This window comes from Lissotriton helveticus, chromosome 2_1 (genome assembly GCF_964261635.1).
Source record: "Lissotriton helveticus chromosome 2_1, aLisHel1.1, whole genome shotgun sequence".
NCBI classification, from domain to species: domain Eukaryota; kingdom Metazoa; phylum Chordata; class Amphibia; order Caudata; family Salamandridae; genus Lissotriton; species Lissotriton helveticus.
In genome coordinates this window covers 400189926-400216895 of record NC_136059.1, presented here as the reverse complement: position 1 = coordinate 400216895, position 26970 = coordinate 400189926, and the positions used below count along the sequence as shown (strand labels likewise).

Sequence of the window (26970 nt, the reverse complement as noted above, 5' to 3'; positions counted from 1 at the left end):
CTCACAATTTACCCAAGCGTCCATTTTAATTTAGGCCTCAGAAGCCACTTTTGGAACTATCGTAGAAACAAACACAGATTCATGTTAATTATTGAATTTAAACCCGTTCTGTTTACCTCTCACCTTACTAATGTTTTCCCTATTAGTTGTTACCTAGCACATAAGCCACATAAATGCGTTTTATACTTACATTTTCGACCACAACACAAATGAATACTATAAGCACATTTAAATTGCGTTTAGTTTATATTTAAGCTGTGCATTAATTCACAACACAATAACAGTACATGTTAGCTAGTTTTTATTGCAACATGCAAGCAAAGTTAGTTTTCCATGTATAATAATAAAATAATGTGTGCATCCTACTCTATGGTTGGTTAATTTCACAAAACATACAATTAGTAAATATTAACGTTATGGCACATTAATTTTGAGAGGGGTACACAACATTTTGTGTTTGCCACCTCGCTCCATCACACACACAATTACGTACATGCACACATACTCGGCAAACGGAAACAAAGACACTTAGACACACACGTACACAAACGCACAATACTACAGCTTCTTCAGAAGGCCCAAACACTTCGAGGAGGGCTTAAGACATACTGTACTCTTCAACAAATGCTCCAATGTGAACTCTCAGGCACAGAGTAGAGCGTGCTTCGGTGGCAGCCACTCGCCTGGATATTGTTGACGCTACGAGCCACACGTTCAGAACTTTAGCAGCAATAAAAGCGATGGATGACTTTCAGAGCCGCTGATGGCGATAAACCCCGAGTCCCAGGTACGCAGCCGCCAGCGGCAGGATGAAAGATGGCTTTCCGGAACACAATGCAGCGCCGCGCACATGTGTAGGCAGTGCGTAACCACGGAGAGAATGGGAGAGGGGCGCCCATCAAAATAAATAGAACCTACTGCCCGCTACGAGGAAATGCGCAAAGAAACAGTGGCATATTATTTCTGCTACAGCAGTTTTTTCTACATCCGTGGTGCTCTAAATAAAATAAAAAATGTTTCAACTAATACAACAGTAGTCGATGTGCGCGAATGAGAAAAAAAGTGCCCACCGACTAATTCAGGCAAACAATCCAGTCCGTATGGGCAAGGCCAAAAGGAGACAGGGCGGTAACAAAAAAGCTTCACTTTCAATCTGAGGCCAACGTTTAACATAAAGGATGACGCCAGCCAATCAAAATTAGGGGCATGGCTACAAGTCCACTACTGAAATGTTCTCAATCACAATAGGCCCGCCAGAGCGAGGAGCGCATCCGCGCTAGGCGAGAACTAAAAACCGGGACATAAGCTGAATTTCCTGAAATCTGCCGGGACAGCTGACGAATAACTGGGACAGTCCGGCCAAATCCGGGACGCCTGGTCACCCTACCCATGCCGCGCTTTCACTCTATAGAGGCCGCGCCCCTTTCTTTAGATGCAGCTTTGGGGCACTTGGAAACAAACAATATTTGCAATTTAATAAGCCTCCCATTTGCGAGATGCAAATGCTTGTTTAAAATATCCCGTTTTCCTCTTGTAAAATGTAGGCATGTATGCTTTGGCAAACACGCTGCGACCTAAAATGAGCGTAGCAGAAGGAGAGAAAGCCCTAGCAGTGAAGAGGTTAAAGTAGTTTTGCTATGGCAACCAGTGCGCTAACACACAGAGAAGAGAAGACGCTCTAGTTTTTTTTATGTCCTCCCTTAAATTAAGACGAAACTGACATACTGCATTCAAAGATGGCCTCTTAGGTTTTCAGGTTACAGAGAAGAAAGGGACGCAGCGAAGAATGCATGCCTTATTCAGTAGTGAATAGTATTTATGAAGCAGTTATGTATAACGTTCTGTTTTCCGAGCAAAAGGTTACGAAAGCTCTATACAGTTGTTTTTTATCACACCAACATTGTTGTGCGTTGAAATATGCCTATGAACGTTTTCAGCGTTTTGGTTTTGAAAGAAAAGATTTTAAAAATCAAGATGGAAAACTTAAAACGTACGAATTGAGTATCTCTTTTAATAATTTCTAGTACAATTTATAGACCCGTACCTCTGTAAGATGGCCGCTTCCGTGCAGGAAAGACAGTCTACAGTTTATCGTCCGTCTTTCTGGTTCCTTCCGAGGGCGGGAGGCTTGAACAGCTACTCTGCTATTGACATCTGCGGGCGACTGTGGAGCTGTACAACAGGAGGTAAGAAAGGATACCAAGTGACAGGAACCCGAGGTGGCGCATCCTACAAGGATGCCCAGGACAGCTGGCAGATAATGCTCACCCATGGCATCTTCTGTGATATATGTTTATGGCAGTAACTCGTTTCCATGTTATCAGGTAGCGCCCCTCCCATCACGCTTGATGCTCTGATGAGAAGTGAAAAGGACAGCTCATAAAGTCTAGTGGTTGAAGTTGCGTAAATCAGAACACTTAATTTTAGCCTTATTGCCTAACCTAGTTACTGCCACACAGTTTACATTTATTGAAACACTGATGCGTTGATGTACTGCATATGTCCATTAGGTTGAATACCACGGGGAAACGTATTTTTCAAATGTATTTATTTTGGTATCCAGGTGCCAACTTATGAAAATAAAATGTTTGTAAAAAATGGGCTAACCCGAGAAGAAACATTGCGTTCAATGACATATGAACAACTGTAAAAGGTGCCGTAATTGCATTCTTAATAAGGGTTCGTGTGTATTTCAGCTTTTTTCCTATCTCAGACTGCCGATCTGAATGTTCTGCGATGTATCCTGAAAGTCTGTTTGTCCTCTATGAGGATGATTCGGTAGAAGTGCAGTATTCTGATGGTTCTCACTTGCAGCTGTCGCCGTGTGGTTGTGAATTTTTGTTTGAAAAATCTCTTCCTGCTTCAGCACATCCCTTACAGCAGCCTGAAAGAATTCGTCAAAGGACACAGTTTGCCGTTAGCAGTTACAGGGTAAGTGGAAAAGGTAGATTCCAAAGTAATTTGTAGAGTGTGAATAGAGCAAAGTTTGTTCCTGTTTGCGTGTGCAGTAGATCTACATTTTTAGAGCGCTTGGCTACTTTTTTGCACACTGAAGTATGGAAAAATGTGATGAATGGAAAGCTTGAATAAATGTCAGCTACTGGTAATTACTCGGGGCTGCAGCAGTCCATTGTTTTGTCGTATGGTTCATACTTTCTCAGTAAAACTGTTAATTTTTGGACAACATAAACATAAAAACTGTGCAAGACTGAGTCCACGCATGCCAGTGCTTAATTTGTAAAATATTAAGTGCAGGTGCTTGCATTTTTTTGGGGGGAGGCCACACCCACGTCCTGGCTCCGCCACTTCCTCCAGTGGCTCCACCCACTTCCTTTATTGGCTTTACCCACATCCTCATGCCTCCACACATCAGAGCCACCTCCTCACTTCTTGAGTTCCGCAAGAAGCTGAAGACCTGTCTCTTTACATAAACACCTCTGGGACCTCACACTAACACACCTGCCCAAGCACCTGGATACCCTCTCAGGTGATTAGTGCGCTATACAAATCAATATAACAAAACATAATATAACATAAGGGAATACTATGACAATAACTTAAAAGTGAACTCAAATTAGAAAATGTGTGTAAATCTCAAAATGCAGCTGTAGGAAAGGTCATTTGAGGACTTGAGGCAGATTTGCAAAGTAAAGAGAATGTGCTTGTACTGTGCTGTTTAACCCCTTCCATGCTGATGACGAGCTCAGCTCTTCATCAGCGTTACCTACCGTGTGCTGATGACGAGCTGAGCTCGTCATATAACGCGGTAAATCGAAAAATGGCGCATTCCGCGGGAAAAACGGCCGCACGCATGCGGTTAAAAGAAAGGTTTGAAGGAAATAATACATTAAAGAAGGCCGCAACAAATGCAGGAAAGGGAGTATTGTAGTGAGGAAATAAATGAGTAATGGAAGAAAGGAGGAAATAAGAAAAATGAAGTGATAGAGGGAGAAAGGAAGTGAACAATATGTGATGGATGAATCGAAAGAAGAAAGGACAGGAGGAAGAAAATGAGACTGAAGGTTTGAGGATAAGCAAGAAAGAAATTAAAGAAAGAATGGTCAAAGCAGGAAAAAAGAAAGTAAGGAATGAAAGGAGGAAGAAAGAAGAAACGTACCAAGGGAGGAAGGAAGCAAGTATGGAAAAAGGAAAGGTGGCATGGCTGGAGGTGCTGAGTAAGAGAACATGCATTTGCAATGCAATAGGTCTCGCATTTACGCGAGTTTGAGCTATTGACATTGCAAATAACAATGCCTTTTATTTTTGTTTTTAAAACAAATAAAAGGCTTTGTCATTTACAATGCCAATAGCTTAAACTCACGTAAATGCGAGACCAATTGCATTGCAAATGCTTGTTCATTTTCCTCTCCTGCTAACTTTGCTTCTAAAAGAAAGGAGGGGTGTAGAGGGCCACACAGCCAGTACCCTACACTGTAGCATTTGCACCACCCTTCGTGACCAGGCTCGGTCCGAGGGCCTAAATAAACAGGCCCCAGGTCGCACGTGAACTTCGGCCGAGACTGTACTCTGTGCCTGGTGTGTGTCCCTGCTGCGCCTCGTGGGTGTCCCTGATGGAACTCTACACGTGAGGAGCATAATAATAGAATAAAAAAACAATAAAACGCAACATTCTTTAACAAAAATCAATTCATGAATCAAATCTGTCATAGATAAAAACATCTTTAAAATAGATAAAAATTACTCATGAGTGGCGAGAGGAAATAAATGGGACATTGCACACATTCTTGTCTACACAGCTCATATTAGCCCTTGTCACACTTTGGTGAGGTGAAATGTGTCACTCAAATGGTGCCGCCTGTGCACACTGGGAAACGTAGTTCTCCACTGCGATCTCTACGAAGGGCTATGCTCTTTTCCTGTGGGCCTTGATAAAAAGATTGCCCCTTGATTGACTATGTCCTGGCATCTGACATGCAATGTACAGTACAACAGGGAAAAACGCAATGATCTTTAATTTTAAAAAAATGACCCCAAGAATGAATTTTGCTGTTGATAAATTATATTTCAGATAGAAAAAGCATCATTCCCAGCTCGAGTAAAGAAACACAACCTTATCCCCATTCTTAAAATGAGTATCTTGAAATAGTGGAGGAATACCGCGCCCAATAAACACCACCCTGCTGTATGTTACCACCATCACAATTCCACTGAGGCCTATAACACTGGTTAATGCCGCGCCGGAATGAACAGTCACGCAATCTGAGGGCCTGAGTGTATTATTACTGCAAAGAATGCAGGCTTCTCCTAAGGAAGACCGTGAGAATTCTGCTTGAAAAACAGTCACCTGGGCATATAGTAAAGTTCTCATTTTGCCCGGGACTCAAGTACGCTGCTGAATTGAGTTTCCTTTAGTTGTTGAACAGCAAATTAATCTTCCCGGAGTGGAACGGCTTTGGCTCCCCCATTGGCTCGGTCTTCACAGACACCGTTACTAGACTCTCTGAAGTGACAGTTGGCTCCGCTCTTTTCCCTTCAGCACAGGGTTCGGTCGAAGGTCGCCACACACATATTTTTCTCATTGTGCAGCTGGTAGTTGATTCAAGGCCGTGGAAAACAAGCCCACGAGTGGTCCGCGTGCGCGCCACAGCGAGACATCTGGTTTCAATTATCGCGCCCGTGTCTTGGCACGATAATTAAAACCACATGGCGGCCGTGCGAGTAACTGCCACCAATAGGCCATGGGCGGAGCAATGCGCCCGCTTTTGGCCAATTGCCTGCTGTCTTTGTTAAAAAGACGCACGCAAAAGCCAATAGCGTGGGCCAAAACAAAAAGCACACGCACAAGCGTGTGCAATTCTTAGGTTTATTTTCGAAAGCCCTTACATGAAGTCTTCACCAGAAAACCGCATGCGCGCTGTTACAGGCTCAACTTAAAAAGGAAAGGCAAACAATTAATGCGAGTATGAAAGGTTCTTGGTCAAGAAGGGACCGCGGGAATAATGACAGTGTAAAATTGCAAAGAAATTAGAAAACAAAAGATTAAAATACATTTCTGTGCCCTTAACACACCATGTTTTTTTGTAAAGCACATATTCACCAGTGGGTCCTTGACACTGAATTTAAATGTTGTTATCCAGCTTAATGGCACTCATTTTATCGACCTCAGAAAGATAAAAGAACGAGTGGTCACACCAAGATTTAAAATTATGACCCTGAAATCAAACACAGATTCATGGAGAGGATATAAAGATATGAACAAGAAGGAAAAACATAAAAGGGAAAGTGAGGAAAGAGGAGAGGTCTGAAAGAAAAGATAGATACTGAAGATTAAGTACCTGAAGAGAAGTCAGGGAAAGCAGAGATTGGGAGTGCAAGATTGAGTGGAACATGATGAGAATGAAAAGTGGAAAGAGGGGAAAGGGAAGAAGAGCAGACATTGGGGAGCACGACAGGAGAGTGGAAGGGAAAAGATGGGAAGGTGAAAAATGAAATGCAGTTAATGAGGGGAGGCAGCGATTAACAGGAAACTTGGACGTAGGGCAGAAAGTGAAGGACGAATGGAGAGAAGGCAAGGAGTGAGGTGCGAAGGGGAGGAAGAAAAGCAGATCCTGAGGGAGGGCAAGAAAAGACTACACTACTGCTTTATCAAATATACAGTAATTAATTATGTAAAGTTGAGGGGTTCCAGGGCTGTATCGTCAATGCCTGTGCCGTCGGAGACCCACAATAGCGATTTTATTTTTTTAAACTGTGTTCAGGTTTTATGCCATCAAAAGATGTTTTGTGGTATCACAATGGGTAATCCTGATGAAAGATAATAAAGTGTCAGTTATACCATTGGGATTATTATTTTTCTTTTTTTATAGGTTTTATATAGCGCTAGCTAGACCCGGGGGTATCGGAGCGCTTTACATACATAGGTGCATTACATAGCAGGACATAGGGATGTATAAAGATATAAGCTAAACATTATAATTAGGCATACATTGAATAGCAGGACATAAGGGTGCATGAGGATATAAGCAACACCTCTTGCTTGTATAGCTCCTTTGAATGCCTCTCAGTCAACATCAAGACATGCGCTAACAGGCCATTACTCTGTAACTCCTATACCACCCTCCAGGCAACTCCAACAAATTCAGGAACACCTTTCCGACCTGATTGCCCACTGCAACTCTAACAACATAATTCTTGGCGACCTCAATCTTAGATGGAATGAAACTCAAAACCCGGTCATTCAATCTTTAAATAGCCGACTGCTGGAAAATAATCTGACCCAACCTTGCTTAGAAGAAACACACCATAGAGGAGCAATCCTGGACGCAATCATTACAGAAAACAACGCAATCTCCATTGACCACATCATTCCCGTAGACTGGTCAGACCACCACATCATTCTCTTCCACATCAACCAAAAGGTCTAAACTCAACCCCCCCAGCAGGACCCCCCCAAATGGGTCAGGAACACAGCTTAGATCCCTCGGCCTGACCTAGAAGAAAGAATAAGCTCACTCCTCCCCACCTCGACTGATCACCTCTTAATTACTGAACTTACCTCTCTCTACAACGTCAATCTGACGCTCGCCCTGGACCACCTTGCCCCCCTGAAATAAAAAAAAAACAAGCTCATCCCTTCCAGATCATGGTTCTCCACTGACATCAATGAAGAAAGAAGGTTGCGCAGAGCCTCAGAATCTGTAGGAACAATCCCTCCAACCTCCATTGTGATCAACTTAATAAAGCCCGCAGGAACTACAAAAAGCACATTAAGAATAAAAAGACAGCTTTCTTCTGTTCTGCTCTAAACACCGCAACAAACTGTCCCAAAGAACACTTCAATATCATCAGGAATCAAACATCCAAGCCTACGACTAATTCAATATTGGCATCCAAAGAACAATGCGACCACTTTGCCGTCTTTTTCAACGACAAAATCGCCAGGATCGACCTCTCACTTGGCTCAAATCTCTCCCCCCCAACCGAAATCAAGGCGTGCGAAACTAAGGGTGGTGCCTCCGTGAACCCCCCAAAAACACTGCCCCTCCTTCATCCCTATTCAGGAAGCAGAGACAGTCAATCTAATCTCCACTGCTAATCCCTCATCCCATGCTCAAGACCAGATGCCCCCGCGTTTGGCAAAGCACCCGAAGCTCACCCTAGCCCCGATATGGTGCACGATGATTAACAGCTCTCTGGGCTCCGGAATTGTACCAGACTGCCTCAAAGTAGGCCAAGTCACGCCACTACTGAAAAAACCAGGACTGGACACAGAGGATATGAACAACTTTAGACCTGTATCGAACTTACCCCTTCTGTCCAAAATACTGGAAAAATGTGTACTCCCTCAGCTGACCCAACACATGGATAACATCAATCTCCTAGATCCCCATCAATCGAGCTTCAGAAAAGGCTGTAGTACCGAAACTGCAATCATCAATGTCCTAGACGATCATCACAGGTCACTGGATTCGGATAAATGCTGCCTTCTCATCCTACTAGAATTATCGGCCGCGTTCGATACAGTAGAGCACTCTCTGCTCCTCAAGGTCCTCCAAGAAAGAGCTGGTCTTGAAGAGACAGTCCTCCGCTGGTTCTCCTCTTTTCTTCACAACCGCTCACAAAGAATAAAAATCAAAAACTTTGAGTCCGACCTCCAACCAGTCAATAGAGCTGTCCCCCAAGGGTCAGTGCTCTCCCTTCAGCTTTTCAACATCTACATGGGAACCCCTTACCACACTGCTCAGGAACTCTAACATCCCTTTCCACCTATATGCGGACGATACGCAGCTTTATCTGGAATTCACCTCCATCGACGACATCCAGAGATTAAATGCCATGCTCAAAGAGGTTCAACACTGGCTCACAATCAACCACCTGAAACTCAATCAAGAGAAAACTGAATTACTCCTCATCTCCAACAGAGACGAAAATCCCCAAATTGAAGAATGACTGAAAGCCATTGATGCCCTCAATGGTACCCTCACCCCAGCGGACTCGGTAAAATCTCTAGGTTTTACCCTAGACCCGAAGCTGAACTTGAAAAAACACATTACTACATCCGCCAAAAGTGCTTTTTTCAACCTGAAATTACTATATAAAATAAAACCCTTCCTTCTCCCTAAAGATCTCCAACAAGCCACCGCAAGCACTGGTGCTCTCCAGAATCGACTATGGGATCGCAGCCCTGACCGGAACAGCAAAATCTCACCTAGCACCCCTTAAAACAACCTTCAATGCTGCAGCAAGAATGGTCACAGGAACTAAGAAATTCGACCACATCTCTCCTGCACTCAGGGAACTTAAATGGCTCCGAATTGAACTTCGAGCCAGGTTTAGAACAGCTTGCCTCACGCATAAAGCCCTACACACAGGCAAACCGGAATACTTAGCCGCCATACTCAAAAGAGCCTGTCAGTCCAGGAACCTCAGGAGCTCCAACACTCTATTGCTCATCCCTCTGAAAGCTCGCAAGCAAAATACCGCAGCTAAATCTTTTACTGGAAACGCCCCAAAAATCTGGAACTCCATCCCCCCACATCAGCACGATCCCCTCATTCCCTAAATTCAAGAACCTTCTCAAAGTCCTCTTCCTAGATCGTTCTCGAGCGAAACCATAAGATCCAAGGAAGCTCCTTCCACGGTTTTCCATCTTTCTGTATTCTCTTGACTGTGGATTTGGACGTGGACCCAGAAAACCTCTCAGTCTCCCGTCCTGGTTAAACATAGAATTCGATTAGACGCTCGTTCTGAAGGATCGACGCACTACCCGCTTCATGCTCGCTCGCTCCCATATCTGAGCTATACTCTGCTCGATCCTCCATGGTCTATCATAATATCTGTATTATATATCTGCACATAACTGTACATGTTGTAAAGCGCTCTGATACCCTCGGGTCCAGCAATCGCTATATAAAACTCCTAAAATGAAAATAAATAAATTATAATTAAGCATACAGTGAAGGTTAGGTGGGGAGCTCCTGAGGTTAAAGCAGTCGAAACTCCACTTAGCCCAGATTGACAAATGAGCAGGGAGTCAACTAGGTTATTGGAGACTTGATTCTTTAACTTTGAGCGTGAAGTATTTCTTGGGGAGAAGGAGTTTCAGGTCACTTTTGAAGCACGGGAAGGAGGGGTTGCATCTGAGGTCAGTCGGGAGTGAGTTCCATATCCTGGGTACCTTAGCAGAAAAGGATTGGGACTGAGTGGTTGACTTTTTTAAATTTTAGAGGGATGAGAAGAAGTGAGTGGAGCTTCTCAGGGATCTGGATCTTCCAGCTTTGACCAGTTTGCTGTTTAGGTAGTTGGGGGAATGTGAGTGGAGGGTTTTGTGTTTGATGCAGGCAAATCTTTAGATACATCTGCCTTCAATGGGTAGCCAGTTGAGGGAGTGGAGGGATGGTGTGATGTGATCAAAACTTCTAACCCCCGTTATGAGTCAAGCAGCCATGTTAAGGACTGACTTTAATGGGACTAGGTGAGCCTTTGGCGTCACTGTAAGGATAGCGTTCCCGTAGTCCAGTATGGATAGGACTAAGGATTGAACAACAATCTTGAAATCATCCTGGGGAATGAAAGGTTTCTTTTTCTTCAGGTGTTTTAGTGAATACAGCACACTTTTTGCAGAATTTTTGATGTGGTCCTTCATCGATAAGTACTTGTCCAAGGTAAAGCCTAGTGACTTAACCGAGTCGGTTATAGCGAGGGAGCAGTTTAGGGCATCCAGGTTCTTGAGCCAGTCATGGATAGGAAGGTGGTTACTTTTTGTAGCGAACAGTATTAATTCCGTTTTGTCCGGGTTCAACTTTAAGTGGTTTATGTTAAACCAGGATTGGATCTTGGTTAGTGTGACATTGAGGTGTTGGATGTCGCTAGGTGATTTGATTTTGTAGTAGAGTTGAGTGTTGTCTGCATATAGATGATATTTAACTCCTGCTTCTTTCAGAATGATTGTCAGGGGTTCCATGAAGACATTGAAGAGAGCAGGAGAGAGGATCGAGCCTTGAGGGACCCCAAGTGTGACTCGTGTTGGCTTAGAGAGACAGGAGTTGATTTTAATTTGTTGCGACTGGTGCTGGAGGTAGGAAGCAAACCATTTTAGTACCATGCCATCAATGCCAGAATGGCCCTTCAGAGTCTCAAGTAAAGCTGGGTGATTAATTGTGTCGAAAGCTGCAGATAGGTCAATGAGGATGAGAAGACAGGCTTCACCTTCATCTAAGGGTCTGTGGATATTGTCTGAAATATTGAGCATGGCTGTTTCAGTGCTACACCCTTTCCTGAATCCCGGTTGAAAGGTGTCAAGGAGGTTGAAATCATCAATATGTTTGTTCAGTTGTTGGAGTATGCACTGCTCCAAGGTTTTGGCTAGGAACAGGAGGTTGGAGATAGGTCTGAGATTGTTGAAATCATTAGGGTTGGCTCCTGGTTTTTTGAGTATGGGTGTGATTTGTCATAATTGAAGGGAGTCTGGGACACAGCCTGATGCACATTGAACCATAATTTAGATTTGATAGATCTCAATTGTTTAATTTTGAGTGGCGCTACTTGATCCAGCACCTCCGTGATTGCTGAGTTAAAGGGGGCTGTAAGGTCATCGGCCGAAATAGTGGCAGGCTGGGACTGGAGATGGGCATGTATCTTGGATTCAAGTTCGGGGATAGGGACTTTATTGATGTTCCTGATCCAGTGTTTGGGTTTGTCAGATTGTATTGGTTGGTGTCTGACAGATGAGTTGATATTAAGCAAAATGAGGAGGTGGTCAGACCAGTCAATGGGCAAGATTGATCTCAGAGAGACTAGTTCATTTCTGGTGAAGATCGCGTCCAGAGTTGCTCCTTTGATGTGTGTTGGTTCGTTGCACAGTTATTTTAGGTTGGTTATTTCAAGCAGGTTGGAGAGGTTCTGGGCAATGGTGTCTTCTGTGTTGTTCCAGTGGATATTGAAGTCACCCAGGAACACGTATTTCATGTGTGTTCGGGAGAAGCGTGTTATTAGGTCGGTTAGTTCTTCAGCGAAGAGGGCGTGCTTCCCAGGGGGATGGTAGTTGGTGTGAAATTTGATGGGCGTGGTGCCTTTGCCTGCAAGTTCGACACCAAGGTACTCCAGGGTCAGGTATTCCGCAGGTTTTAATGCGCTGATCTGAATACCTTCTTTGTGGACGATTGCTAGTTCTCCACCTGTTTTGAGCAGTCTCTCCTGTCTAATGACGTTGTAACCAGGAGGGGAGAGTAGGTCAAGAATGGGGTTAGAGTGGTCGTTGAGCCAGGTTTCTGTGAGAAATGCAATGTCTATTTCTTCCCTAAGTGTAACTTCGGCAATGTCTGTGGCGTGTTGTACTGCTGTACTGCAGTTGAAGAGTATGCAGGATAGAGGGCAGGACGTTATAATGTTGGGGTGTGCTGTAAGGATAGAAGTGTATTGCACTAGGGGTCTGGCCGAGTGGACTGTTCTAGGCGTTCTGTTTGTGCCAACAATGACTGGGATTGCGACAGGAGCTATATTCTGGTTTGTTGTGAGGTGAGAGTTGTTAATTTCCTCTGTTGCCATTATTGAAAGGGTGCAGAGAGCTTGATTAGGTCGATGAGCCTGCCTCCCCAATTGAATGGAGGGCCATTGGAGGGGTCAGGTGGGGCCATGGAAATGGCTGTGTGGGGAGAAGGTGTGCAACTACCCCGAGAGCATGAACAAGGTGGCTTAAACAGGTTGGGCCGATCTAGTTGTAGATGTAGGATGTCGGCCGCTAGGGCGTCAATCTTTTGTTCCAGTCTGGTCAGTTGTTGGGAAAGGGCGTTAAAAGAGTTACTAGTTTTCGGAGGGGGCAGTGTATGACTAGAGTCTGTAGAAAGAGAGAGTACTGGGATCTGGGATAGAACGGTATCATTGGGGGTGGGCGTAGGGATAGGGTGAGCGTGTTGAGTTGGGTCATTGATGTTTCCAGTCTTGAGGTAAGGTGGAGGTGTTGTGGGACTTGGGTCGAAGGGAGGAGGGTGAGCAATGGTCTGGAGGGGGTCTGAGTCCAGGGGATTGGCAATGGTGTTGGGGGTGGGTTGGGCATGTGGTCTTGGGTCAGAGGAAGGAGAGGGAGCAATGCTTTGAGGGAGGTCAGTGTCCGAGGGATAGTCGGTGACGTTGGGCCTGGGGATGTATATGGCAGATGGAATAGGGCAGTGTTGGAGATAGGTCGTGAGGGTAGAGTCGGGTCACCTGAGGTCGAGAGGGGTGTGGCTATAGTGAGTACCATAGTGGGGAGACTGCAGTTTGTGTCTGATCTGTCTGGTTCCAGATCAGCCTTGTGGTGTTTGTTAGCTGTGCGTTTGCTGGTCCTGGTGGGATTAGTGGATGTCATGATAGTGGGTGTTTGTCGGCGCAGTGTGATGATGGGGGTAGTGAGGTAGTAATGAGTGAAGGAGGATGTCCATGAGTCATAGAATGAGTCAGAAGGACAGGGCGATCGGCTGTGTTCTGGGGCATTTGTCAGGATGGAGGTTAGTGCGTTGCAGAGTGGATCGGCAGGGCAGGACGGCTGGCACTGTTCTGGGACGTTTGTCAGGGTGGAGGGTGATAGAGGAGGATGGGTTTGATGGTTCTGTTGAGTAAAAGAGGAGTTTAGTGTCTGGAAGTGAAAGGTGGTGAGGTGCGGGTCCGTGGCCTGTATGAGAGTGTTTCCTGTTCTGAAGATGGAAATGGTGAGTTCCCCTTTAAAGGTAGGAGAGATGATCGTGGAGATTTTTTAACCATAGGCAATATTGACAGACTTGGTGAATAGGAAGTGAAGATAGAAGGTGTTTTTACACTTTGTCGGACGTTTGGTGTAGAAGACAAAGTCAGTTTTCGTCTTGCCGTTAGTCATGGTGTGGTAGTTGTCTACTATGAGTATTTCTGGCTGCTGTTTTATGGTTCTGTGTTTGAAGTTCTTCTTTTGCATAGCTGGACAGATTGTCTGGGTAGATTATGGACCAAGAGTTGGATCCGTAACGCCTGAGTGTCGAGTTAAGGGGGGGTAGGGAGGTGGGGTTTTGGCGGGCACATGGTTAGCGATTGAGAAGTCCGGTTCTATGTGACTCCGAGATAGGAGTTGATATTGATCTGGTCAATAACAAGAGTGTTTAGTTAAAACAAGATACATTCTCTCTATCACATTTGACTTCATGTTGCTTCTTTGAGAATATTTTGTATGGCAGATGTATGAGTAGGATGCAAGAAGGTGTCTTTATCTCATTTAACTTTGTGTAACTTAGTTGAGAATTATTTATCTGGCAGATGAATAAAAAGGAGGCAAGAAGGTGGCTTTATCCCATTTAACGTTTTGTAACTTACTTGAGAATTATTTATCTGGCAGATGTATAAAAAAGGGCCAGGAGATGGCGCTAAAACCTTATTTCAATTTTTATAGGGATAAAATTCACATGATTCAGGCTACCTTCATCTCCGGCTCCGGACCCTCGCCTGTCGCTGCGCCTATTGCCATCTCGCCTGTTGCCCCCAGGCTCTCACTGCTGGCCTTTTTATCTGTTGATTTGTTTAGCTCTCTTAAAATCCTGAAGGGCTTAAAATCTGGCTTGCCCACGGAGCCCTGTATGGCGAGACTACTTGCCGCAGTCGCAGAGATCATCAACCCAGTAGTCAATCTGAATATAAACGCCTCCCTCCGTGAGGCACGGGTACCGGAGGCCTGGAAACAGGTTAAAACCATTCCCCTCTTGAAGAAGCCCACTCTTGATCCCCTGATACCTGGGAATTATCGCCCTACCTCCCTCCTTCCCAGTTTAGCAAACGTCTTGGTGACCAAACAACTTACAGAATTTGTTGAGGGGTCTGATGTTCTGCATTCAGCACAGTCCGGGTTCCGCTCCTCTTGCAGCACCGAGTCAGCGCTGGTGGAAATATCCGAAGCCATCCGCAAATGCTTAGACGCCGGGAGGGAGAGCAGCACTGGTGATGTTTGACCTATCGGTGGCATTTGACCCGGTACCACACTGCGTGCTGCTCACCCGTCTCTCTGAGATAGGTGTCTCAGGCACTGCCTGGGTCTGGCTCAGGTCCTTTCTTGAGGGGTGGGCCCAACAGGTCTGGCTGCCACGGGCCGCCTCAACACCGATGCCGGTCACCACTCTGGTCCCACAGGGGTCTTCCATTAGCCCCCTTCTTAACATCTACGTCACTTCTCTGGTCTATCTAGCTGAGGGGTTGGAGGCTAAAGTGATAGCCTACGCCGATGAAACCTAGCTTCTCTTTACCTGGGGAAAAGATGAGGACTCTGTATCCTTTGTTCAGCATTGCTTGTCTTCGGTCTTCGAGTGGCTTGTGTCGGCCCAACTCAAATTGTAATGAAGACAAGTCAGAGATCCTTCTCTACGGCAAATTCCCCCCTGGCTTCAGAGACTCGATCTTGCCTCTTGGGTTCCCCCTACCTACCTCTAAGGGCATATCCACGAAAAACCTAGGAGTGTGGTTTGAGGATAACCTCTCCTTTTCCGTTCAGGTAAAAAATCTGTCAGGCAGCTGCTTATGCCTTCTTAAAACATTAAGGAGCTTTTTATCTCTCCTCCCTAGGCCGGCCAAAGAGACGGCCATCCGCGTCTTGATCCTCTCCCGATTGGACTAGGCTAACGCGTTGTACCTAGGCATCCCTGGATATTCTTTGAATAGACTCTAGGTCATTCAGAATGCGGTCGCCAGGATTCTCTTGGGAATCGCTAAGACGTGCCACGTGAGGGAACATCTCCACGCTCTCCACTGGCTTCCCTTGGTGGACCGGGTTAAATTCAAATCCCTTGTTATTGCGCATTGTGCCCTCTATGGTCTCAGGACGGCCTACAGAAGCAGTTCTCATTCTATGTCCCGCTAAGACCATCTCGCTCTTCAGCCCTCCTTCAGGCCAGGGTGCCCGCTTTATCCGGCATAAGATGGGTGGTTGCTCCCTGGCTGTTAAGGCTGCCCAGGCTTGGAATGCCCTACCGTTCTCTCTGCGCAATACTCATGATCCGTTAGCCTTCAAGAAACTTTTAAAAACCTATCTGTTTCCGTAATTGAGGGAGGTGTAGTTCAGGGACTCCTCTTGGATTCGTTCTGGGACACTCCTTGGAGTAGCAGTTGCGCGTTATAAGAGCACTTAACATAACATAACATTTGTCTTCTATTCTGGCTTTCCTGTTTTGACAGTGTGCACCGTTTTCAGAGCGATGGGAGCCTGAGTTTATTTGATTTCGGATTAACAAATGAAATTACCACGGATGACACTCACAATTGGCACACCAGTTGATTTAGAAATAGCTTGGTGTATTAGTTTCTTTGAAGCAGGTTAGTCAATTCATGTTACACTGTGCAGCTTTCACGTAATGTATCCATTTGATAAGGTGTGCCACTATTAATTTTTTTAGAGTTGCCTCGACATGGTGCAGGAGCTGGGGATGATGGCAGCGCTAGTAGTTAAGGTTGTGGCGCTCAATCACAATATTCTTATAACTTTTAACATCCAATTGTCACGACTTTGTCCTTTAATAAACACACTCTAGTTTATATTTTATAGAATTTGATCTAGATTTATTAAGAGAGAATTTTGTATTGCGAAGAATTTATTAAAGAAGCACGTTCTAAGCACTATTCAATATATTTCAAGCAAAGAAAATGAAAAGTACTCATTATCCCTTGGCAATAGGGCGTTGATAGAAACCGCAGAACATAGAATAGGTTCCCAAGCTGACTGGCTTTCTAACGTCCTCAATGTCTTCCTCCCGACATAGAATCTCAGCGACCGATCTCGTTTCTTTTCCCCATCAAAGTTCAAAGTCCAAAAAATGTCAGTCTCTTGCACCGTAGAAAAATTGTCCCAACCGACGGCCACACCGAGATCATTTATACAAACTATTTTATACCCTTTCTCTAACTATCTAAACCCAAAATTGAAACTTTTAGGGGCTACACTCCTTTCTAATTGGTCCATTGGAGGGGTGGCGATGATCACACCATGTCCTCCTTGCTCAAACCAGTTCGTAAAAGTGCAAATTCATACCACAGTTTCTAATTACTTCATCAAATGTTCACATTTGTACTTGTTTAGCATCTTGTTACTGTTCCTTGCCTTCAGGTTTCAATGTCAATTCTTTCCCAGGTTTTTAATGCAGGCAACTTTGGCACAACTCCCGTTTGCTGGCCAGGCTGGCCTTGACATCTCTTGCTCCGGGCATTGGCCATACTCTCGTAACTGAAGAACCTCTCTTTCTACGCATGCGTGGGGGCCATCTTTTTTAATTTTTTGATTGATTTTCAGAATACCTTATACATCATACAATGACATAACAGAATAGTCAAAGAAAACAAAATGTATAAAGTATCAAAAGTACATCTTCGTACATTACATTCTCATCTAGATAGTCTCTAATCAGATAAAACAGTCTAACCAAAATGGCACATGACTATTTCTGAAATAAACATAAGGGAATAAAAGAATAAGCTTACATAAATTGGCATTACTACACACAGCATGTGAACTATTTGTTTATATAGTAACCGCTTCAGGTGAGTTGGGTTGATCTACAGTGCGCAAATACAATAATAGGAGCTCCCAAATATCCCTAGGCCTGGACGTTGAAGGTAAATCCTCCGCGTATAGTACAACATTTTCTCTACAGAGGCACAGATCTTTTAGACACTGTTCCACCTTGGGGCTTAGTTTGCTATCACACACCATCGCCACTTGTTGCTTGGCTACAAGCAATGCTACTCTTACTTGCCTTCCCACTGCACCTTTCAGAAATGGAACGAAACCCAAGCATATCTGTGGAGAGCACTGCAATGGAGTACCAGTAATCTGTGTTAGAGTATTAATCACAGCTGCCCAATATGACAACACTTGTCCACACGTCCAAGCCAAGTGCCAGAAATCTTCTACAGGCATCTGTGTCCCGAAGCCCATATTTAAAACGTTTATGTGGAGTATAATACACTTGGTGCAGATATTTAAAATGTATAATTAGTAAGTTCCCATTAGATGTTATGTTGCTAGTGAGTTGGCAGTAGATCTCCCATTCTCGCCGTGTAAGTGGTGGGTCAAGGTATTTATTGAAGGCGCCAAAGCTCTTGTCACTTGTGAGAAGTCTGTCTTCCTGCGCAGCGCAATATAGCTTGGTAACTAGCTTGTGACGAGTGGGGGCTAAAGGAAGTGTGCGCAGCACCAATGCCTCCTGCGGTTCTACAGGAAATGTAGGATAGTGAATCTGCAGCGTTATTTTTAAACCTGTGCATATAGAACACAAAAAGTGGTGTCTTATTCTGAATGTAATCCATGTCCGTGTCTGTCAGAAAAGTGCCATTCGGAAACCGATCCTGCATCTTAGCAATACCCATATCAAACAACAAACTTAGAACAGGGTCCAAGGGGAATTTATGTTTATAGACCAGCTTATATCTTGTCCCCCAACTCAACAGACTTTTTACACAAAAAAGATATCAAGGGTCTATCACAATAGACCCTTGATATCTTTTTTGTGTAAAAAGTCTTAGCAATACCCACCTGCGCAAGTGTATTCCGCGCTCCCTGTTCGTGCGTTACTGATATGTTAGATTGGTATGCTATTGGTAAAAGCAGTGAGTATAATGGTAATTTTCCTGCCTCTCGACTTAATGTCTGCCAAGCAGCGATCAAGGAGTTAACAGTGTTGCAAGTATTGCGGGTTGTATGCCTATTGGCGTGAGTTAATAAAGAACTCAATGGGACAGGGTGGGCATCCCAGTGTTACACAGCCACATGAGGGACGAAGGCATGAGGGGCGAACCAGAAATGTGCATATTGTGCGTGCGCACAGAGATAGTTACATATAAAAATCAGGTATGCTGAAACCTCCGTGCTTGTAGTCCAATGTGAGGGGTTTCCAGCTCACCCGCGCTTGTTGACCACCCTATATTAGGCAAAGCAGCAGAGTGCGTAGAGTTCTAAAACATTGTTGTGTAAGTTAAACTGGTATGTTACTGAAGTAATATATAACATTTTTGGCATTACCACCATTTTTATTAATGCAATGCTATCTACGAGTGAGAGCGGAAGTTTTACCCATCTATCTACCTGTTCCAACTCCACTATGGCAGTGCCGTAGTTCACGCGAACCACAACCTCAGTGTTATGGTGGATCCAAATCCCTAAATATTTTACCAAGTCCGTGGCCCATATGAGTGGAAATTCAAGGTTGTGCGGGATAGTGCTCTCCATCAGTGACATTACCACAGACTTAGACCAATTAATATGTAGGCCAGAGAAACGGGCGAAACGGATATATTCCCGTAGGACTGGTGCTAAATAAGTGTGAGGCTCCTGTATAAACAGCAGCATATCATCTGCGTAAAGAGAGATGATGACAGGCCTGTGAACAAAATTGAGAGCTGCGCGCTTGTGAGATTGTCTAATTAGACAGGCTAGAGGCTCCATTGTCGGAGCAAACAACAGTGGTGACAGCGGGCACCCCTGTCGAGTCCCCCTGGTGATTGGTATCAATTCTGATGTGTAACCTTCCACCCGTACCTGCGCCATTGGCCCAGTGTATAATAGGCGTATCCAGTTAATAAAGAGTGGCGAAAATCCCATCCACTGTAGCACATAAAACAAATATCCCCATTCTATCGAATCAAATGCCTTTGCGGCATCGAGCATGACCGCCGCCGCCAGTAATTCTGGGTTAAGAGTGTGACGTGTGGCAACTAGCGTCCATAGATTGTGGGATGTAGAGCGCTCCGGAATAAAGCCAGACTGGTCAGGTAAGACCAGATTTTGCATGAATGGCTGAAGTCGATTAGCCAAAATCTTTGCCAAAATTTTTACATCTATATTGATAAGGGACAGAAGCCTGTAAGAGTCACAGCTAGTGGGGGATTTATCTTTCTTAATTATTGTGATGATGAGTGCTTCGCGGAGTGATGGCGGTAGCTTACCTTTGTCATACGCTTCAGCACATACTTCTAATAAGTATGGGTCAATTTACTCCGCATAAGCCTTGTAAAATTCACAAGAGAAGCCGTCGGGGCCCGGTGCCTTTCTATTGGGTAATGTCTTCTTCCGTAATTGGCTGATTTAGGTAGTCCCTCTACCCATTAGATAGCCATGCAATGGCAATCTGCGAAAGGTACTCATCAAGTTCCGTAACTTCAGTCTCCCACTGCTAGGTGTACAAACTCATAGAAGTGCATAATTTGAATTGCTATATCTGGTACACTATAATAGTCGTGGCCCTCCTCATCAGTAATTTTAGTACTAATCTCCCTCTCCAGACGGTGTTTGATTTTATTTGCTAAATGATGTCCCGGCCTGCCGCCCTCGCCGTATGCGCGTGCTCTATGCTGCTTAGATATATATCTCATTTCTTCCTCTGCTAGGGTCGCATGTTCAAGGACAGCCTCCTTAATCGAGGTCGAAATCGCAAGGTCCCGTTTCGTAATCCGTTTCAAGTTTTTTTAGGGTAGTCTCTAAGTTAGACAGTCTTGTTCTCAAATCTTTTAGTATTCCAGCCGTCGTGCTGATACAGACACCCCAAATAGTGGCCTTAAACCCCTCCCAAAGTGTCCCAGCACTATCCACAGATCCCTTGTTGTGCGCAAAATATTGAGTTATGGCCTCCCTGATTGTTTCTGTGTTAACTGTGACCAACAATGCCTCAGGTCTAAAGCGCCACGCGAAAGCCCTAGGGACAGCCTGTGTGATATAGAGAACCAGGCGAACCAGACAGTGATCCGACAACGTATGTGGCAGGCTATCCATTTCCACCACTCAGCTCGCTGCTTCCTCGCTCAATAGTCAAGTCGGGACCAGCTGCCATGTACAGTGGAAATATGTGTGCCTTCCAACTTATTAGGGTATCTATGGCGCTATACATCTAGCAACTCCAGGTCCGCCATTCCATCTTTAATTGCTTGCGCTGCCTTTGGGGAGTGTTCCTCTTTGCCACTAGATTTAAGTGCGTGTTCAGATCTCCACCCCACAGTATTATAGCATCCTGAAGCGTCCGATGAACAGCCAGAATTTTCTCATACAATATAGGGTCATCAGTATTAGGACCGAACGTGTTAAATATAGTGACATGCATGCCCATCAATTTGCCCTGTAAAATAGCATATCGCCCTTCTGCATCTTTATGGGTTTAAAGAGCAATGAATCCAAGATCTTTTTTAACCAGGGTAATGACACCACGCCATATGATGAATATGAAGATGCAATGCGATATTCAGCTCAAGAACATCCTACAAGCCCATCCGTTCTCTGCATCAAGTGCGTTTCCTGTATAAGGATAATGCCAATGCCGTGGCGATCCAAATGCGCCAGTACTTGACGAATCTTTTTCGGTGAGTTAAGCCCTCCTACATTCCACGTTATACAGGATATTGACATGACATTGTTACGAACATACACAGCAAATCAACTTTGAAGTGCACATTTTCGAATATAACAAAAAAAAACATTGTCACATGGAAGCAGGTATTGTTGCAATTGTTGAGATGTAGAATCATGCCTTTTCTGGTGAGTAGAAAATCAAAATCAGTCACGTGAACAGTCCCCACCATAGCCCGCCACCCCCCCAAGGCCCCCCTCCCACTTCAGCGACCCCAACATGCCCAAGCCTTCACAAAACTCCAAAAACAGTTCCCTAGTGTCAAACCAAGGGAGAATCCAGGTGTGGGGATCACCCGTAAGGGGGGCGCCTGAGCACAATATTCCTCCTGGTGGATAAACCGGAGGTGGCCAAGCCATCATGAAAAAAACATCCAGTCATCATTTAGTGCATCACCTGTCAATAATTTCCCAACAGCAGTTAGCAGAGACTTTTCCATTCAGGAACGATAGACCCATGATAACAATACATTTCAATTAGTAACCCACTAACATTAAAGGCCTGTGTGGACATTGTACTTCAACCCTAGTCTGTCAATTCACTAACCTCTCCATTATCAGGCCTGCTCCAGTCTTTGGGGAGCTACTACGTCGGGTACAGTTCTTAACATAAGTCATTACTGATTTCGGGCAGGTGAACATTTTGTGCTTCCCATTTCCTTCTATTGGCAACCGTGCAGGATAAAGCATGGCATACAGTATTTTTGCTGCAATGAGAAGCTTTTTTACAGGCTGATATTCTCTCCGAGCCTCTTAAACTGCTACCGTGAAGTCAGGGTAGAATGCCAGATTGTTCCCTTGATGAATGATGGAGCTCTTCTCGCGCGCCAGCCTGAGCACAGTGTCGTGGTCTCTATAGTTTAGAAGGCGGGCGATGATTGGGCGGGGGGGACACCTGGAGGCGGGCGGACAGCCAGAGATCAATGAGCTCGCTCTACTATCAGCACCTGCGACAGCTGCTGCGCACCAAAGATCTCACACAAAAGATTTTCTACGTACGTTTCTAACCACCCCGTGTTCATGGACTCCGGCAGGCCCGTAATGCGCACATTATTGCGACATGATCTGGCTTCCAAGTCCTCCTTACGGGCCTGTATGACTGCCAGCACCTTCTCCATAGACGCCGCTTTGGTGGTAACTCGCTGCAGTCCATCCTCCGCGTCCGATATGCGGGTCTCTGCCTCTCCCAGATGCTGCGCATTTTTATCCAGTTTCGCGGACATGTGGTCGATTCGCAAATTAAGTTGGTCTATCTTACCATCAATGGACTGGAGACTAGCCTGGACCGCTAAGTGAGTTTTATCAATATTCGTGAGATGATCAGCAGGAGCGTCCGCCAAAGTCAGAGGCCGCATGCTGAAAGGCCCGGCTGTTTTTTCATGGCTCAAAGGTTAGTCTCGGCTGGCCGCGCTCAGATTTGCTAATGATATTGGCTCAGTGTAAAGAAATGGTCGGAGCAAGGCCTGGACAAAAAATACCAAAGTTGAGGCTCTCTACATCGGGCAGTGTGATACAAATGTCCAATGTGATGTTGATAGGGTAAGGTTGCCAATCTTACAACACCAGAGCGGGCATGCCAGAGGGTCTCCAGTACACCCTCAATCAATATCCCTTTCCCAAGCCACTTCCAATTTAAGGTGTCAGCTCAGTAGAGATAGCCACAACAAAACCAGCGAAGCTTAAAACCGTGTAATTCCTGCGTTAGATTCAGAAGTGGGCTCAGCAGCACAATGTGGGAGAGACTGCAGCAATCAACCAGGCGGCGTCAAACAAGCATGTCTGCCTTGCGTGCGGCAGTGTCAACAGTTGGAGACAGCAGACGAGCACACCAGATCACAATGAAGGCCGCGCTTTACAGTACCTTCAGTCTCAGTGTTTAGATGGAGAGAAAAGGAGCAATCGAACCCCGCAGCGGTGCAGCACCTCACAAGCCCCCACCTCAAAGATATTTTGCAGATGACCCTCAGCAGTTCAGAAGCACCAGCGCTCTGCAGCACATGACATCCGCAATATTAGCAGGTAGAGTAGTAGAAGTCAGCACAGCAGACAGCCCGATCCCCTCAGCAAATGGTGCCGCATCCCGTACACAGACACCGCTAGGTAGTCGCCCCAGGCAGCGATTCCAGGCTCTCCGCGAGTTTCAGGGCCGCAGCGCACCTACCAGACAGCAGTCAGCTCGCCCCTCAGCAAAAATCACCAACCGCCTCGCAGGGACCCGGGCCCGGCCCACAAGCGGTGAGAAGTCACTCAGCTCCCCGCACTCCCGTACCGGTGGGCCGTGTGACCAGAGGGCCGGGGCCGGCCTACTCCCACAGGGCAGTGTTACACGCCACAGGATCGACCCTGCCGTCTGTAATTCCTTGAAGTCTGCGCTGCCCGCTATTCCCGTTGTGATGCCGTCGAGGGAATTGTGGTATGAGGCGGATGATTCAGGATAATTGCAGGATTGTGGGCTTGGCCGGCGGAGCTGCTCTACAGAGCGGCCATCTTGCCTTGCCCCCTCTAGCGCCCCCATGCGTGGGGGCCATCTTTAATTTAATTTCCACCATCGTGTTTAAACAGTCACTTTTCAGACTAGGCTGATCAGGCCATAATGGGAACTAATATGAAAACAATCACAACAGAAATTGGATATAGTAAATAAGCCCTTCTGTTTACCTCCCGCCATTCTAATTACCCATGTTAGGTGTTACCTAGCAAAGCAACATGTACGCAATTTTACTTACCATCTGCATTCTTTTGCCACAATACAATTTTACGATAAGCACAAATACATGCGTTCACTCTTTTATATCTTCGTTATCACAGTTCTATATTCGTTTGACTCATAATTTGTCAAGATATTAGATTTTGCAAATAGCAGTTAGTTTTCCCACGTGTAGTGTCGAAATAAAGGTACATTTTGTTGATTAGTTTATATGCTTCACACAATTAATTCTATTAAAGTTATGAGGGAACAATATTGTAGGGGTACACATTTTTTTGGGGGGGGTTTCTCTCCCCTGGTCCATCAGGGTGCAATCAGTCTCGGGTAGCCAAGGCTGCCTCAATGCACCTGCCGGACTCACTTGTATCAGCGATCATCCTGGTCTTTTTCGGGCATCCCGATCCGGTGCAGGGAAGGCGGCAGCACACACGTCCATAAGATTGGATGGAGAATCTGGCTGTCATGTTTCAAACAAATAGTTCTGTTACATGACATGATTACATGTCTCAATCCCACTGCCACATATTTCAAAATGAAATCACACGTTCAACTCCATTCAGAGAAGCTTCCTCACGCACGTTTGAACTAATAAAGCATAAAATTGAGTCTACCCTCTCTGCTATATTAGGATTGCAATTTATGAACAGCCATTGACTTAGCCATCCTAACTGAAACATGGCTAACTGAATCCTCCACTCCTATCATGGATATCCTAGTCCCCCCCCCCCCAACTACTGCATCATTAGACTTGACAGGTCCAACAAGACAGGCGGCGGAATCGCATGCATTTACAAGAACAACCTCTCAATTAATAAAGTCACCGCCCCTTCTCTTACCTCCTGTGAATACTTCTGCCTTGATGTCATCAGTGAAAACAAACCTGTATGTTCACTACACATCATATACCACCCTCCTGGGGACAACCTCATCTTCTCCCAACAACTCATGGACACAATGTCAATCAATTCAGGACGGCAAAACACACAAATCTACCTTGGCGATTACAATCTTCACTGGAATGACTGCAGTGACGCAGTGGTTAATAGCCTCAAAAATTTCCTTAACGCTTCTGACCTTACACAAATCTGCAACAGCCCGACACATGACAAAGGCTCTATCCTCGACCTTGTCATCTCCAAAGAAGGCACTATTCAACTGGATTCAATCCAACCTTGTGACTGGTCAGACCACCATATTGTCACATTCTTCATCAAGGAAAAAGTTAAACGTATCCCGATCCAATACTCCAAGCCCAAAGTTTGGAAAAGAGACCTGAGGAAACTCAATCCAAACTCTCTACCCCTTAACAGCTGCAATCTCCTACTCACCCCCTACTGACGTTACTGACGTTCAGTACTTAACTGACCACTATCTCAACACCATGGCCTCAATAATCAATGAGGCTGCACCGATGCAACTGAAAAGAGTCTCCACCAAGATCTCCAACCCCTGGTACAACGGGAGCCTCAATGAAGACAGACGGGCTATGCGAATGGCAGAGCGCACCTGGAGATCTGTTCCCTCGACACTGCATTTTAAAAATTCTGAGGAAAAAGAGAAACTCATACTTCAGGAAAATAAAACGCTCAAAATCAGAGTTCTTCAGACTCCAGCTCGACCAAGCAAAAAACCGTCCAAGTAAACTGTTCGAGCTAATCCGATCACAATCTAAGGAACAACCCCTAGCTGTTGACATTATGGGCATTGCTCCTTCCTGTGAAGATTTCTCTGCCTTCTTTAACCAAAAAACTGACAACATAAGGAGCGATCTCCTCATTGACGCAAGCCTTTACTCAAAACCCCACTGCATAACACCCAATGAACTAAAAAACAATGCAACATGGTCATCCTTTGGCACCTACTCTGAAGATGAAATTGACAGAATACTCAGCACCCTGAAACCATCCAATCACCTCACTGACCCTCTTCCTGCTAACGCCGTAAAAGACTTCACCCCTTTGCTCCTCCCACTCTGGACTAAAATTATCAATAGCTCACTTCAACAAGGAACCATCCCTGACTCCCTCAAAGTTGGACAAGTTACACCTTTACTGAAGAAACCAACAGCCGACCCCACTGATCTAAACAACTACCGTCCGATTACCAACATTCCCACTCTCGCCAAACTGTTGGAAAAATGCGTCCAACTTCAACTGACAAAGCACATAGAACAGTTTGATCTCCTCAACCCTCATCAATCAGGCTTCCGAGCAGGGCACAGCACTGAAACCGCTATGACTCACATAATTGACGACGCCCTCCAAATTTTAGATCAAAATGATACCTGCCTCCTCATCCTTCTTGACCTCTCTTCAGCATTCGACACTGTGAAACATGAGAACTTACTCGAACTCTTAAACACAAGAATGGGTCTCTCTGGGACTGTTCTCCAGTGGTTCACTTCCTTTCTACACAACCGGTCTCAAAAATTCAAGAGCAAAAACTTGATGTCCTCTCCAGTACCTGTTTCGTTAGGTGTCCCCCAAGGTTCATGCCTATCCCCTACTTTATTCAACCTAGTTATGGAACCTCTCACCACCCTGTTACAAGCATCCAATGTACACTTTCACATGTACGCCGATGACACTCAACTATATCTCAAGCTACAATCCCCCAAAGACATTATGCGTCTGAACTCAACGATCAGAAGCACCCAATCTTGGCTGGCCGATAACCACCTCAAACTCAATGCCATGAAAACTGAGTTCCTCCTGATCTCACCACCCACGAAAATATCTACCACACAAACATGGCTTAAGCACCTAACTGCACTCAATGTCCAACCGACCATCGTGGATTCAGCAAAATCTTTAGGCATAACACTTGACACCAACCTCAACATGCAGCAGCATATCAGCAAGGCAACCAAGGGGGCGAACTTCCAAATAAATACCTTGAGGAAACTTAAACCCTTCCTCCCAGCCAAAGACTT

The 26970-nt window shown here is 45.2% G+C and overlaps 1 protein-coding gene across 1 annotated transcript in view; it reads left to right on the top strand.

Moving 5' to 3' along the window:
• Positions 1-2061: 2061 nt before the first annotated feature.
• Positions 2062-26970, top strand: part of C2_1H5orf34 (chromosome 2_1 C5orf34 homolog) — a 447867-nt gene continuing 422958 nt past the window's right edge. Inside the window, exons 1-2 of the mRNA XM_078675037.1 lie at positions 2062-2186; positions 2697-2931. Coding sequence (XP_078531163.1) covers positions 2737-2931 — 195 coding nt within the window. The 5' untranslated portion in view covers positions 2062-2186; positions 2697-2736. The remainder of the gene's footprint in view (positions 2187-2696; positions 2932-26970) is intronic.